At 45.5% G+C, this 15,178-nt stretch overlaps 1 protein-coding gene across 1 annotated transcript; it reads right to left on the bottom strand.

Moving 5' to 3' along the window:
• Positions 1 to 237: 237 nt before the first annotated feature.
• Positions 238 to 13,774, bottom strand: CRABP1 (cellular retinoic acid binding protein 1). The gene is made up of 4 exons (XM_055717076.1): positions 13,562 to 13,774; positions 13,057 to 13,235; positions 10,246 to 10,359; positions 238 to 573 (listed from the first exon to the last, which is right to left on the bottom strand). Exons 1-4 carry the CDS (start codon positions 13,629 to 13,631, stop codon positions 523 to 525), a joined length of 414 nt encoding a protein of 137 aa, XP_055573051.1. The 5' UTR covers positions 13,632 to 13,774; the 3' UTR covers positions 238 to 522.
• Between the last annotated feature and the right edge of the window lie 1,404 nt (positions 13,775 to 15,178).

Raw genomic sequence — 15,178 nt, 5'->3', positions numbered from 1 at the left:
CTCCTCAACAACTCTGCCAAGGAGACAGGACAGCAAGAAGGAGAGAAGCAGAGTCCTGGCTCTGAGAGCGCCCTGTGCCAACCCTTGCCAGTCACTTGCCCTCCCACAGGAGGGTCCCTCGGCAGCACCACACCAGCTAACAGCAGCACGACACCGCTCTGACGTCCACAGCATACAAACTGTTTCAATCTAACCAAAGCACTGCTGGGTTTTCTGTTAAAAACACCCCAAAACGGCTGTGAGTTATGCCCAATAAGTTTAATAATTGACGAAACCATAGCAAGGGACAACTACAAAATACAAAGCAGACATGGAAAATGATGGCATAAAAGTAGGAAGGAACAGTGTCTGCGATGAAAAGTGAAATCAAAATACACAAGGGAGGATATGGGTTCAGATACAACACACACGGTCACATACAACACGGCATTGGCATTAGTAACAGCACACACAGATACTCATTATACTGGGGATTTTTCACAGTTCTCCACTTCATCCCAGATGACAAGTAAATTGATGGTTTTACTCTCTTACATAAATTCTTGTGCACACAACATCATCAGCACCAAAGGTCTGGAAAAGAAACAGAAATCAATCAGAAGAGATGGAATCAGCAAATATTTAAGATATTTTTTTGTTATTTTTGCTATAGCAGCTAGTTCTACAGCAGAAATACATTTTCTTATGCCTTTTGACAGCCAAGAGTAAAGAAAGGAGTCATTTTGGAAGAGGAGTGCAATGTAAGTGACCTTTTTTCCAAGGCAAGATGAATTTTGTTAGAATGATAAATGACACAGAAATTCCCTTTCTCTGTAGTTTCTTGGCATGCATTTAAAATAAACATGAGAAAAGAAAGAGAATTTGGAATGTACTGTTATATTTAGAAACAGTTGCAGCACTTTGAACTGGAAATGCTGAGGGTGGAATTCAGATGGCATGTTCAAAAGGTATTCTTTGGTATCCGCAGGTATAAATCACAGGAGTTCAAACGAAGCCAAAGGAGCAATGCTGAAGATCTGGAGAAGGTACACCCAGCCTGTAAACATAACGCTGCTGCAAGATGCTGACACACCTTGCTGGGATACCGAAACCTCCCGGGCTGTACGGTGGGCAGTGTCAATCGCAACCTTCTTTGAGGATACTGTGACCTTAAGCAGTGAATTCATTAACTTTGATAAGGGTTGGAAATGAGGACACATAACGCCGAAAAATGTGGTGGAGATCACTCCTTCCACATCACTTAAACCTCATTTCCTATACCAGGTTCCGTACCTCAGTGCACCTTCATTTTCCAGAGACTTCAGAGCTGGTGTTACATGATGTTACACCACCGACTGAAACAGTTTCAGATCTGCATCTGACAGCCCGTGTTTTTTAAATCACTGTCGTTCTGCACTTAAAGGTAACTCCACCAGAGCAGTACGGCAGTACAGAGCATCAGGACACGCATGCGGGACAGAATTGTGGCAGCGACCTGAGAAAGTGACCTAACCCCCAAGCACGTGTCTGTAGTGGCAGGTCTGGCAGGCTAAAATCTAAGCAAGCAATTAAACATGAAGGAAATAATGGCTGCAAGAGCAAGGAAATACTGACTGCGAAAAACCTCACGTTCAGCTACACTGACAGACAGTTCTGAGCTCACCACCACTGAGCTGCAAGGTGGGATGCTGGGCTGTAAGAACTGCCAAGGTCTCACTGAAAAATATAATCAAGACCTACCCCAGTGTGTCAGGAAAATTCAGCTGGACTTTATTTGTTTTAATGATTTCTACACCTGTTTTGGCCAACACCTCTTTGAAAGGACTTGGCTTTAAAACTGACTCTGGCTTATAATTTGTTCACTTTACCAAGGAGAAAAATTTGTTAGTATTCTGGAGGTACAGACTTTGGGTTTATGCATATAAAAAGCTTATCATATTGATCTTTATATAAATTTTTAGCTATACATGAAAATGTAATGTTAAAGGATGCAGATAGTTTCTTGCTCACAGCACCAGCTGTAAGTACCCTTACTACGGCTTCCTTTGGCATTTCCAAAATTATACACAAAGGTGAAATTATTTTGGCAGGAGCCTCGCCAGAGAAAGCAAGTCAGAGTCAAGGCCATCCAGGGCTTGAGGTTGTCTGTGGGGACTGGAAGGTCACTGCGACAGTGACTGGCTTCCTGTGGCATGTTCAGGCACTGCTAAGCATGGCGAAGTTTGGGTCCCCCACTGATATTTCAACACAAATCACCAATAGTAATGAACCCATCTTTGTACAGTTTCTTCAGGAGCTGACAGGGCCCCGGTCTGACACCTGGAGCTGCATCCCAGGACGTGAGCGGGTACCACACCACCAGCTCAACCAGAAAGGCTGCAGCAGCCCTTTGCTAAAGCTCTCGTAAGCTCCTAGAATGTTTAAGCGTCTTCTTTCGGGGAAAGTAAGAGACAAACTCCTTCCCCCAAACCTTGCTATACACAAGGATTGTCATCCTCTGCAACACGCCAGTCTCACAGTCTGAAAAACCACTATAATTTAACACAATCTTTCAATCTAGATCATAACAAGATAAAAGGAATGCAAAGCCCAATTGCAATTACTCTGGAGTACCATGCAGCCGCTGGGCACTTCTCAAAGAGCCAGGCATCCTTTCCTTGAAGGCCCAGCTTAGGTTCTGTGGCTTCTGACCTGTTTCAAGAATAAGCTGCATTTTTTAGCACTTAGATTTTATACCTTACACCCATTCAGATGATTAGCAACCTAATTCCATACTGAAGCACATAAATAAATGGCTTTGATTGTCATGGTTATGCATGTGGTTTAAGGGTAGACTAAGGTAAAAGGCATTTCTTTATCTTATTGTAACTTACTACTGTTGATAAAATTCCATTAAATGTTGCTAAACAAAGCAAAAAGGAACATGTTCAGACTTGCTGTCTTCCTTTCCTCGTGGTTTCTCACAGAAACATCTACTATGTACAGCTGGGCCCAAGCTCAGGGGAAGATCCACATCAAAAGGTGGTTACTCCTCTGCCCTTCACACTCAAATCCTTGTATTCAGGGGTAGGATAAAGCAGTTTGGTCTGTGGTTCCAATTCTAGTGACAGTTCCTATCAGAACAAACGGACTTTAAAGATTTCCGTGACCCAAAGGAGAAGAACTTCCTAATAAAAAGAAAGAGAGCAAGCAATCCTGGCTATTTGGTGGTGAAGTTTCACCAAAGCAACTAAAAAAAAAGTGCAACGCTACCAAACTGCAATTCAAATCTGATGAGAAGATGCAGGATTTTCATTAGCTTGCAAAGGTCCCACTTCTCTTACAAAACGCTGCAATGCAAGGCTTCTGTCTAAATCTAAACCAGGATTTTAAATGTGCAATGGCTGCAAATGACAGAATTGTTTTCTTCACTTAGCTTGTCATAATCTATAGTTGAGTCCAAAAGCACATTGCAAACAAAGCCCCGCACAGTGGGTAATCCAACAATTGACCTCTAACATGTTCACTCTGAATCTGATGGCCACTGGCATCATTAGAGATTGAAAGAGAATTACAGGGCAGTAATATATTACTGTATGAGTAAATCTGCTTTTTGAAGGCCTTCTTTATAAACATTTGCCAAGAAGCCTTTGTGATAAATGGAGCACACAGTATAATTAGGAAGACTGTCATTGAAACAATCACCTGGGAAAGACCACTTCTGCCAGTGTATGCAAAAATCCCGTTAACCTGCTTGTGACTGACCAGCCTGCAGAGGCAACTTACAAAGGGAAGACAGAACACATCGGCAAACAAATGGAGAAGAGAGGAGATTACTTAAATGAATCCTCAGGGAAGGCTTTGTCCACATGCATACTTCCATGTTATCCAGAATAAAGATATAAATCTTTCCAGTAAAGGCATACTGCGTATTTCTGTTCTACTCCTGACTCCTGTGATGTTCCATGAAAGAGGTTGATCATTACGGTCAGAGAAGGTGCAGCCCTGACCTTCACACTTGGACGTTAATAGCAAATCACCCAAAATACAACCTCCCTTTCTGCAGGATGTGAATCACAGGACCATGCAAAATCAGGTCATTTACCAAGGTAGTTAAACATTGGCACTTGTGTTTGCATACTGCTATATTACAGAGTTTCCTCCGAGCCATGCAATGCGTGAATGACAGAGGTAAGAACGTGAGACAAAGGTAGTCTTGAAAGCCAGTACACAGCAAACATCTGAGCTACAACTGATACTGTAAAAGGCTATATACATAAATATAAAAATATATATATATAAAGATGCAAATGGCTTTGGCTTCTTGGAGCACTAGTCTTAAGAAGAGCAGCTGAGGAAACCGGGGGTTTTTAGCCTGGAGAGGAGGAGACTCTGGGGGGACCTTATCACTCTCTACAACTGCCTGAGAAGGGGTTGCAGGCGGTGGGGGTTGGTCTCTTCTCCCAGATAAGAAGTGACAGGACAAGAGGAAATGGCCTCACGCTACACCAGGGGAGGGATAGGTTGGATATTAGGAAAAATTTCTTCACTGAAAGGGCGGCCAAGCATCGGAACAGGCTGCCCAGGGAGGTGGTGGGATCACCATCCTTGGGGGTGTTTAAAAACGCTTAGGGACATGGGTCAGTGAAAGGCTTGGGAGTCTTGGGTTAATGGTTGGACTTGATGATCGTAAAGGTCTTTCCCAACCTAAATGATTCTATGAATCTTTCTCTGCTTGTATGTTTGGGATGTGACCCAGACTAGGCTGTACTAGTGAGCAGAGACTGCAGATACCTAAGCCCCCTTGTAACTCTGCTCATGGCAAATAGTAAATTAAAGCATTAGGTCCATGCAACACATACGTATGTGTTATTATTATAAGCTTCTGAACTTTTATCAAGACTGCTTTAATGAGGTCAGCAGCAAAAAAACCCACTGACCTCAGTAAGAGTAGACCCTCCTTTTGATAACTGATTTTACTTAAGATCACTCTCCAAAAGCTATAGAAAAGTTAAACACTTAGGTAGCCTAACCTTGCTTGATACCAGGCTTAGGCACATCACAAATCTCAGCATTCGGCTGCAAAGTATCCTGTCAAATCTGCACTGACCCGTCTTACCTACTATGTTTAATTTTAGAAGCCAGCAATATTATTTAAAAAATGTTCACTCGCTCATCTAGGCTCCACAGCTCACCAGTTTTAATCAACTATGGCATAATTTTTCTGGGGAGGGAATGTAGAATAGAAACCATGCTTGAAACCCCCCTAATGTTCTGATCTTTGACCCTTGCTATAATTGATTCTGAGAACCCCTGTGTGATACGTGAACTGTGTAAAATGCGGTTTGAGGCTGTTTTTAAAGCCCCTCTTCAGTAATCACCCACTTCAAAATGTTTCTGTGTTACAGATTAAACTAAAATATATAGAGGCATGAGCAGCCATGAAAGCAGTAATGCAGATAAAGTCTGAATATAAATGTTTCTCATTTGAATAGCTAACATTTGGAAGAAGCATCCTTTAACTTTGTAAAGAGCCAACCTTTTGTTCTTCTGACTTACACAAGTGATTGATAGCTCATTAATGTCCCTGACAAAAACACACAGCCACAGCAAAAAGATAGAGTATAAAAGAAAAGAGAAAGAGTGTTAGAATAGACTTTATCCCAGATCTTAATTTTTAGACAAGGAAATAAATATTTTTATGTTATATTCTGATCTTAATTGCTCAAGTGCTAATCCAAGTATAATTTATGAATGTGGAGTTGTAAATACAGATACTCTGATTCTCTGTGGTTACAGTCTTAAAGTACAATGTAATACAATCTAAAGATACAACCAAGACAAACAAATGTGGACTTTGATGGGGAACTGTCATTTTCACCCTCCCTTGCTCGCATATTCCCTGTAAAATTTTTTATCTGTATTGTTCAGCACTTCTAAAATGCAGCACTGAAATCCCAGCAAGTGCTTCTGATGGGATTAATATAAACAGCACGGATGGAAGTAGTTGCAATGTTCTAACGCGTTCACAGCACCTTTTTTTATAAAGCAGAGCTTGATCCTTCTTCCTTTATGCAGCTGAAAGGACTTTTTCTAACAAGACTTTAAACCTACCTCTGCCATTGTATGAGCCAAATATTACTCATGCTACTGATAAGGGTAATCTCATTCTCCATGCTGCAAGGAGCCAAGGAGAATTAAAGGCAAACTTAACTGGTACCTGAAGGTAAAGGAAACCGTTGCTAACTAGTTTACTCCCAGCATCTGTGTACCAGAGGATGTGATGTGACATGGAAGACCACATATTGCTCCAAGGGAATATCTTTGAAGAACATAAGGAATACTTCTGCCAGGATGCAAGAAAGATTGATAATTACACAGTAATATGGTTTCTATTTTAGCTCTGTGGTAGTCATGACAATTCAACACTGATTTTTAAAATTATTATTATATGTGATAATAAATGCATTTATTTAATGTGCTGTGTTGGGGAGAAAAATACATCCTTCCACTAGGAAAATGTCATAATCAAATGGACCCCTTAAGCGACGTAGCATATTAGATTAAAATGATGTGGCAAAGCTCCAACATTTATGCAGCCAGTATTAGGAGAGTAAAACTCATTCCTTACCCCCTGCCTGTTGCCCCAAGCCTTTTTTCTATTCATGCCTCAGTCTAACACAGTTTAGATTCCTTCTTGCAAGTTTTTCTGAACAGGGTATGAGTTTTCCTGATTTCTTCTGCAAATGCATGTAATAGCTGAGCAGGAGACTCAAGGCATCTTGGAAGATTTCTTTGGATAGAGAAACAGGCGCAGAGACTGTGAGAATTAAGTACCAGCCTTACAGAGTTCCTAAACTGCTACGTCGCAGGCTCTGCCCCATAAAGACAGCTTCCCAGCTGCAGACATCTAGGACTTCACAAGAATGTGGTTTCCTTCTCCTTATTTAAGGTGCTCTGCCAGAATGGAAATGAGGAGGGCTTACCGGAGCACATCAGAAAGAGCAAAGGAACACAAAGTATTTCTCAGGTAGGGAGGGAGGTTTGAGAAGTGTGAAGATGGGAACTGCTGAATGTTTGAAGTGGTATGGGCAGCAAGACTGAATGAGAATGAATCTCAGGCCCTAGAGAACCCTAAAAAAGCTGGGGGAATGGAAGAAGAAAGAAAGAAGACAAAGAAAGATCCCTTCTTACTGTGATCCTAGGTTTGAAGAAGTAAGATGTAAGCAGGGGTTTGCAGACTCAGATCCAAGGAAAATTTCCAAGCATAAGATAAAATATTTTACAATAATCTAAGATGAATATTGTATTTATTAATAGATTACTTTATCTTAAATTGAATCTTTCTTCACTGGTGGGATGAAAACCCCACACGCAATCGATGATGGGATCAAATAGGATCACAGGGTCTCCTTACAAAGAGCTGCTATCCTTACTGTGCTCCCCGTTACAGCTGAGGAGCACACCTCAGCCAGTCCCTCCAGGTAGTTTAGCTTCTAAACCCAAATAATAGTCTGGATGGAATATTCTAGCATTCTAAAATTAGGGGCCACAGACAAGAAAATGTCACTTCCCTTACCCTCTTCTGCCTTCCTCCAAACAGCAGAACCCTTTGCTGCCTCCCAGAAGAGTTAGCTTTGGCCATCTCAATTTCTCTGAAGGACCAGACCCCTCACACTCACCACTGTTACTCCTAGAAACGCGTCATTGCTGAGCATCAGGGTGTCAGAAGATTCTGAACACCTTGACCCATGTATTTAAAAGATTTAGTACATTCAGTCCCTTCAAGTGTCACGAGGGGCTTGAAAATCTTTGTCCTGAGGACCAAGTCATGTCCTACCGTTTAATAAAGCAAAAGAGGCCACTACACTCCAGAAGGAGGCAGGAGAACGGAACTGCACATCGTATTAAATAGTGACGGGCAGAGACAATGCTCTGGACCATGTAGAAGCAAACACTACTGTTTTCATCATGGCCACGGTAAAATGGTACATTTTAGTTTACCGACGAACACAGTCCCAGCTTGGAGGAGAGGGGAAGGGGATCAGTTGGGGGAATCCGAAACCAGGAAGATTACTTGGGATCGTGATCAGCTGAGCATGAGTTCCCAGAGTCTTTGGATATAAAGCAGAATAATTTCAGGTAAGAGTAGGGAGATGAAGTCACCACTACGTCAGGTGCTAGTGCGGTTGCTAGCAACACAGTTACGTGTGGTTCCGATGTTCATAGTTTACAAAGGATACTGATAAATTGGAGCTTATGGAAGCACTGGAAGAACAATTCCAGGAAAGCTTGCTTTATACTGAAGGGCTCAAGGTCTCCCAGTGGTTTAGCTTAACAACAAGAAGGTTCTTCCTTCCAAGAGGCAGCTTGATCAGTGCTGTTAAGACAAGTATTTGCAGTAACTTCAGGCATATTATTTAGGTTCTTTTATACGCAATATGTAATCATGGAAGTTGAATCCAGACATGTACAGATTAGAAATAACGTGTACTTTTAATGGAAAGGAAATCAACCAGCAAAACAACTTATCAAAAGTTGTGATTGAGTTCCTACAAATGGAAATATTTTAATAAGAAGGAAGTTTTTCTAATTTATACCCTAGTTTGAAAAATAATTAATTCAGATAATCTCAACAGACTGCATTATACAAGAAAAAAAGGTTAGATAGCTTTATAATCTTTGAACCACTCTGGTTTCTTAACCAACTTCATTCTCCTTCCCCAGCAGGGCAAGTTCACATTGTTGATTGCAGGAGGCAATTGTATTATGACTGGCTTTCCTGCTTTCCCTGGAGCAGTTCTCTTCATTTAACAGCTGCCTCATTAGTTTGTTGCTTAAATAATAAGCTACAGAAATGGATTGTTAGAAAGCTGGAACAATTATCATTGTGAATGTATTTTGTCCACTGCATTATACATAAAGATGTGAAGCAGAGATCAAAGTACTTTGCCTCCCAGAGTTTTTTGATAATATAAGGAATTCCAGTGGTTGAGTCAAAAGAAATTATCCAGAATTGGAGTATTCATTCAATAGAAGTCAGTGTGATTTCACTAACAGCATACACCTCCTCATAAGGGGTGGGTGAACTGTTCCAAGATGTCTGGAATAATATTAACACTTTAAAAGCCTTTTGTTTACACTTGGTTAGGTTTGGGTCCTGTTTTTGTTTCAGATGCAATCTTAAAAACAGAGTTTCAACTGCTTTACAGAAACACCGGGGAGGGTGTTTGTTTTTTAAAGTGCAGAGGTTTAGTTCATGTGAGAGTCTGAAATAAAATCTCCCTGCTTTGATGTTTTCTTACCCGTCGCTCCAGCAGCCTGTCTTCCATGTCCAAACTGATGAGGTGTAACAGTCAAATCAACTATTTATCCGGAATTCGCCAGTAAGAACATGTACAATAAAATGATTCTGAACTCAAGCTGAACTGTGCGACTTGTAACCCGGAGAAAGTGTGTCTCTATCCAGTTTTGAATATCGTTTCATTAATGTAGAGTGACTACTGAGGAAAGATTCAGTGAAGAGAACTCAGCTGTAACAGACTGAGTTCAATATAACTCGCCAACCCCCCACGATTCGCAGCACACATGGCAAGGCAGTTGCAGAGGTGCTGCCCAGCGCGCCTGCTGCGACCCTGCTGCCATAGGAGGGTCACGCCGGACTGGGGGTGTTGGCTGACTGCACATGTGAAAACCGGCGTATTGCGGAGAAACTCAAGGCAATTCTGAACTGGTTCAGATCTGATCGAGGAATTGGGGAAGGTGGCAGAGATGGGGAAGGAATTACATGTTCATGAACAGAATGAGATTAGAGTATGCTAACAACATGCCACATCTTTCCTGCTATACAGCGTGTGATTGTGGATAAGAAGCAACTTATTATGCACATGACTAAAAGAGAAGGTTCTCCAGAAATAAGGTCAAAATGCCTTGATCTCACTTTCACCAGAGAAGATCTGCAATAAATCACACGAATTCTTCGGTGGTGGTATGAATTTACAGAGCAGAAGTGGCCCACTTGTGATTATTCTACCAGTAGGAGTACAACAAAAGTTATAGCAATAAAATGTGACAGCTGGCATAGATCTTCATTTGTTCTTAAAAAAACAACCCCACAACAACAAACATTTTAGAAGAAAGGAAAAAAAGTGATGTATGAATTGTACTGCAGAGGATTATGAAAATGGTAGTTTTCCAGATGGATTTCAGTAAGGAAAAATAGTAAGTCATGCTACATGGTAAAACTGTTAATATGGTGCATGTATTGGGTGGGTTCAAGTTTCTTACCAAAATCAGCTCATCATTAGCTAGCTCTCGAGTCCAGTATGTTTTGGGGCCATCTCCCTCAATAAGAGTTTGTTTGCAATAGATCTTGTTTTCATTCTCCCAAGTGGCCAAACTCTGCAGGCAAGAAAACCATTAGGAATAACATTAATTATATTCCCCAGCAGCATGAAGCAGAGACAACAATGAGCAGCAGTGAGAATAATTGCTGCAGCAAAGGAGCAACACACAGATAAAGGCAAAAAGAAAAAGGTATCAGTGGAAAGTGGTGAAATCAAAATTAAGGTGTTGAGGGGCCATTTTGGAAACAGGCATATATTAATCAAAAAGTAATTGTAAATGTGTCTTTTCAGTGTAAATCCACATCTGTTGCCAAATTAAAAAGCCACCCAGTTTTCATAAAACGCTTGATGCTGAAAAGTGTAATTTAGAACCACGTGATAATGCAGTGTCTACATTCCCAAGCATCTTTGCACACATGTGGTTTGATCTGACATGTTATTTATCACTACAGAATCCCCTTAGTGTAAAAGCATAAAGAACCTTAAGTATCGTGTCGTCATCATAAATAACACAGTACTTGTCACTTATAACCTTTCATGCTATATGGCACTGTGCCATGTTAACTGTATGTTAAACACTTACTGTGCTAACAAACTAGAATAAATCACAACTAAATTAAAGAAACTTTGTTAAAATCCTAGTGTTTGCAGTATTACTTTTTTTACGGTTGTGAGCCTGGAGATTGAAATACCCTTAGGCATTTTTCAAAGCATTTCAATAATGACTACGAAACCACTGAAAAAGAAAAAGAAGAAAAACATAGGATTTTGTTTAGCTTTCACAAACAAGCAAGCCCTGACTCTGCTGCTTTTCATTCTAGCACTGAACTATTATTCTACAGTGCAATGGAACAGCTGTGCAGAAGGATGCCCTGTAATGAATGTGCAAGTAATGTTAGTTTGTGAACATATACATATACACATACATGTGTGTGCATATGTATGCATAAGTTCAAGTTAACAATTCCCAGACTTTTGAAGGAAAAAAGCCTTTACTTTGATTTAAAATTAGCTGTTTAAGTATTTTTTTCAAAACAATAGGTTTTTTAAGCCAACAACCCTTCACAAACAGCAGTTATAGAAGCTATGCCTTGCAGTATGACTACATAGGACTCCCTCTTTGTCTGTATGAACAATGGATCAAGTTAGTTGGCAGAACAAAACCCTCCACCCCGTAAAGTGTATCAAAATCTATCACCAGTCAGCAATTTTGCCAGATATTGTGAATTACATCCTGAAGTATTATTTTATTATCTGTCAGTTTCTGCTCTGTGGCCACATTTTGGTTATATACACACAGCAGTACGACTTACTCCTGAGAGTGGACTATAAATAATTTCACAACACATGGAAAAAATTTACTACTTCACAAAACACATTTCTTTCAGATTTTTCCAACTTTCATAGCTTACAGCCATAATTATTGTTTTTCCATCTGCAGTGATAAATCCTGCTCTAGAAAGCAGGTCACATTTATTGTATATGCATTATGCATGAAGACACTAAAACACTACTTTTGCCGAACAAGATAAATTAGCAAAGCCGGCAACATTTCCTGAACAAACTGTTAAATATATGGTAACTCGTCCTAGAGATCAAGTGGATGTCCTACATGGTCCCTGATGCCCAGAATCTGCCTCCCTTTTGCATAAATTTAAATTTACAGCAGTTGCGCTGGAGACAGTAAGTTCGGAATTTTAAGTGGCGCAAAGGGTTTCAGGAGCCAGCCCACGATCTAGCAGAGGTCGTATTTGGGAAAGTCGAATGTTTCACCAATCACAGGGTACTTCTAAAACTGTATTCTTATTTGGGACTACATTCTGAAAGTCTTTATTCATACTTCTTTTAGAAGTGTTTCCTATATTTCCCTGACAATGTGAGAGTGCCCGAGGACAGGATAACTAACCCACCCACGCCTTCGATACCTTTTTTGCGAAGGACAGCCACGGTCACCGCCCAGCCCTCCGACGGCCGGACCCCACAGCGGGGCCGCCCCGCAGCCCCCGAGCGGTCACGCCGGGGGGACGCAGGGGCGCGCAGGGCTCAAGCCCCCACGCTCGGGGAGCGCCGCCGGGGCACTGCTGCTGCGGGGGTGGGTGGGGGGTGGGGGTGTGTGTCATCATGGCTGCTGCAACACCGGCTGCAGGGCTGCCTCTCGCTGCTAAACACTCACCTGACAGCAAACCGGAGGCACGCACCTGTGCGGGAACGGGTGAGGACTGCAGCCCCGGTACCGCCGGTCCGCGGTCCCGCTTGCGAACTCGGCTGGTTCAGTTCAGGACAAAAGTTATGTCAGGTCTGTGCACCAGATTCTGACTCTTGAGGTCTCTCTTGCTCCACCGTTCCCCGCGTACCCGTCAGGGACCGGCTGGGCAGAGCTCGGGCCGCACGGAGGGCTGCGGGGGAGCGGGGAGCAGAACGCGCCGCTCACCCCGCCGGCCCGGAGCTGCCGAGCAGGGACCGCCGCTCTCCGGGTACCGGCCCGCTCCGCTCCGCGCCCGCGGCTCTGCCCCGCAACGGGGACCCGGGCACCGGCCCGCTCCGCGCCCGCGGCTCTGCCGCGCACGGGGGAGAACGGCGCTGCCAGCCGAGGGACGAGGCGCGGGGAGCACCCAGAGCCCCCCGAGCGCTGCTGGGGGAAGGGGGTGGGGGGCTGCGGTGCCGCGCCCTGGGGACGCCGCCAGCAGGTGCGTTTGTCCCACCTGAAAAACACCCGCCCGCCCAACATCCCCCCGTCCCGCTCTCCTCCTACCCTGCACTTTCGCCCGTCCACCGTCTCCTCCTCGAAGCTCTCCCCGATCTTGAAGTTGATCTCGGTGGTGCGGACGGTGGTGGAGGTCTTGATGTAGAACTGGTCCCCGTCCTGGCGGATCTCCACGTGCGGCTTGGAGGCGGCCGCCACCGCCACCTTCCTCAGCATGGCGTTGACACCTGGGGGAGCCGGGGGAAGCGGAGCTGCAGGAGCCGTGCCCGGCCCAGCCCCGGCGCCGCCCGCAGCGACAGCGCGGCCCCAGGGCTCGGCGCGCAGCCCGGCCCCGCAGCCCGCCCGCCCCGGACGGCAGCGCGGCCCCGCGGGTCCCGGAGGCGCCCCCGCACAGCGCGGCAGGAGCCGCCGGCCCGGCGCAGCCCCCGAACCGGGCAGATGAGGCTCGGTCTGGCCCCGCCGCGCCCCCGGCTCCCCGCCGGCACCGGGCACCGGAGCGCGGCCCCGGCCGCAGCCCGCCGTCCGCCCCGCTGCCGGGCTCCCCCTGCCTCACCCAGCGCCTTGAGGAGCTCGTCGAAATTCTCGCTGCTCCTCATCTTCCAGGTGCCGGCGAAGTTGGGCATGGCGGGGCGGCGGCGGGGACGCGGCGCTGCTGCTCGCTCGGCGGCTCGGGCACCGTGTGAGCGGGGCGGGCCGCGGCGGCGGCTGCAGCGCGGGTCACACCCCCCGCCCCCCACCCCTTCCCCCGGGGCCGGCGCCGCCAGCCGGCCGCCCCCTCCCCGCCGCCGCCCCGCCGGCCGCCCCCGGCCCCATCCATCACGCCCTGCCCTCCCGCCGTGCCGCCTGCCAGCTGCCTGCGGGCTGCCCCGCACGGGGGCCCGGCTGTCGCTTGTCCCGCAGCCGCGGTGCGCCCCGAGGGCTCGATGAAAGGCCGCAGAAGCGGGCAGGGAAGGGGCGGCGATCCCACGGGCCATCCCAGTGGGCGCAGCCCGCCCGGGCGCCGGGCTGGACCCCTCACGGGAGCACCGGGCACCCCCGCCCCGAGCCGGGCCCAGCGCTGCCACCGGGGGACCGCCGGCCGCGGCGGTGCCGGGGCGCGGGCCCTGCCCGGGGTGGCGGGGTGCAGCCCCCACGCCTGCCCCTGGCGAGGGGCGAGGGCCGAAGCCATGGCACCCCCGCGGTCTGACCGCGCTGTGCCCCCCCCGGCAGCCGGCGGGCAGGGCTGCAGGACCGGCCCGTACTCCGGTGGCACCGGGAGGAGCAGTGCCCTCCGCGGTCACCAGCCTTTCTGGAGCAACACATCGAGCTGTCTCACGCTTCTCAAAATTAACACCAGTGTGCTAAAGATCAGAGTGCCGCGCTGTGCCTCCCGCGCTTCCCACGACCGTTTCCATCATCTTTGCATTGAATCCCTGTGTCAGGTCAAAGATTCTAAATTAAGATTCCTTATTGCTGCTGATTTATCCACACAATTAAGGGGAACAGAATCTGATGGGTTACGGCATGTGGTGTTTTTCTGCTGTTGTGCATAAGGAAATACTCAAAACATTCAGGGGTCTGTGACTTCCCACTCAGAACAGAGCCAGATGTATTTTAATTGTAGGAAAACCTTTGCTGAGCCAGCTTCATGGTACATTCACAACCGTTCTTCACTTCTTAGGCTCACTCTGTAAAACCAGCAAGTCAGTTACTTCAGGTATGTATAAAATGCATTCACTCCTGGAAAATGTATAGCTCTGGGAGTTAATTTAGCCATGTGTTAGGCAGGATTCTCCAGTTCCTACATGCTGAAATTTGCTCTCATTTCTTATCCCAGGAAGTGTTTTACCTGAGTAAGAACCACAGAACAGAACCGAATATTTGGCTGTTAATAGTCACTCTTTTTCTACTGATTCTTTTTCCCCTGTCTTTTCAGAAGGACACCCTGGAGACCTGGCATAGCTCTTTAACTGAAATATTTTGATGGAAAATGTGGGTTTTTTTCCCAGGAAATGAAAATTTCAGTGAGGGATATCTGTTTTTAATAACAGGGTTTCTCTAAAAAAAACCCAAACCAAGGAACCAGAGCACAAAGCATTTTCCAGTTTTTACTAAATGACAAAATAATTGGTCCCCATCTGAAATACTTTGTTTAAAGATTTCCAATAGCCTCAAAAAAACTCTAAAACAA

This window comes from Falco cherrug, chromosome 7 (genome assembly GCF_023634085.1).
Source record: "Falco cherrug isolate bFalChe1 chromosome 7, bFalChe1.pri, whole genome shotgun sequence".
NCBI lineage: Eukaryota > Metazoa > Chordata > Aves > Falconiformes > Falconidae > Falco > Falco cherrug.
Note: the sequence above shows the minus strand (reverse complement) of the source record. Positions and strands in the feature narration are given on the sequence as shown.

Coding starts and splice junctions, on each gene's coding strand:
- CRABP1 (XM_055717076.1), bottom strand. CDS start 13,631: ATGCCCAACTTCGCCGGCACCTGGAAGATGAGGAGCAGCGAGAATTTC. Junction 10,360..13,056: donor TGGACGGGCGAAAGTGCAGG/GTAGGAGGAGAG, acceptor TCTTGCCTGCAG/AGTTTGGCCACTTGGGAGAA. Junction 574..10,245: donor CTAATGATGAGCTGATTTTG/GTAAGAAACTTG, acceptor TTTCTTTTCCAG/ACCTTTGGTGCTGATGATGT.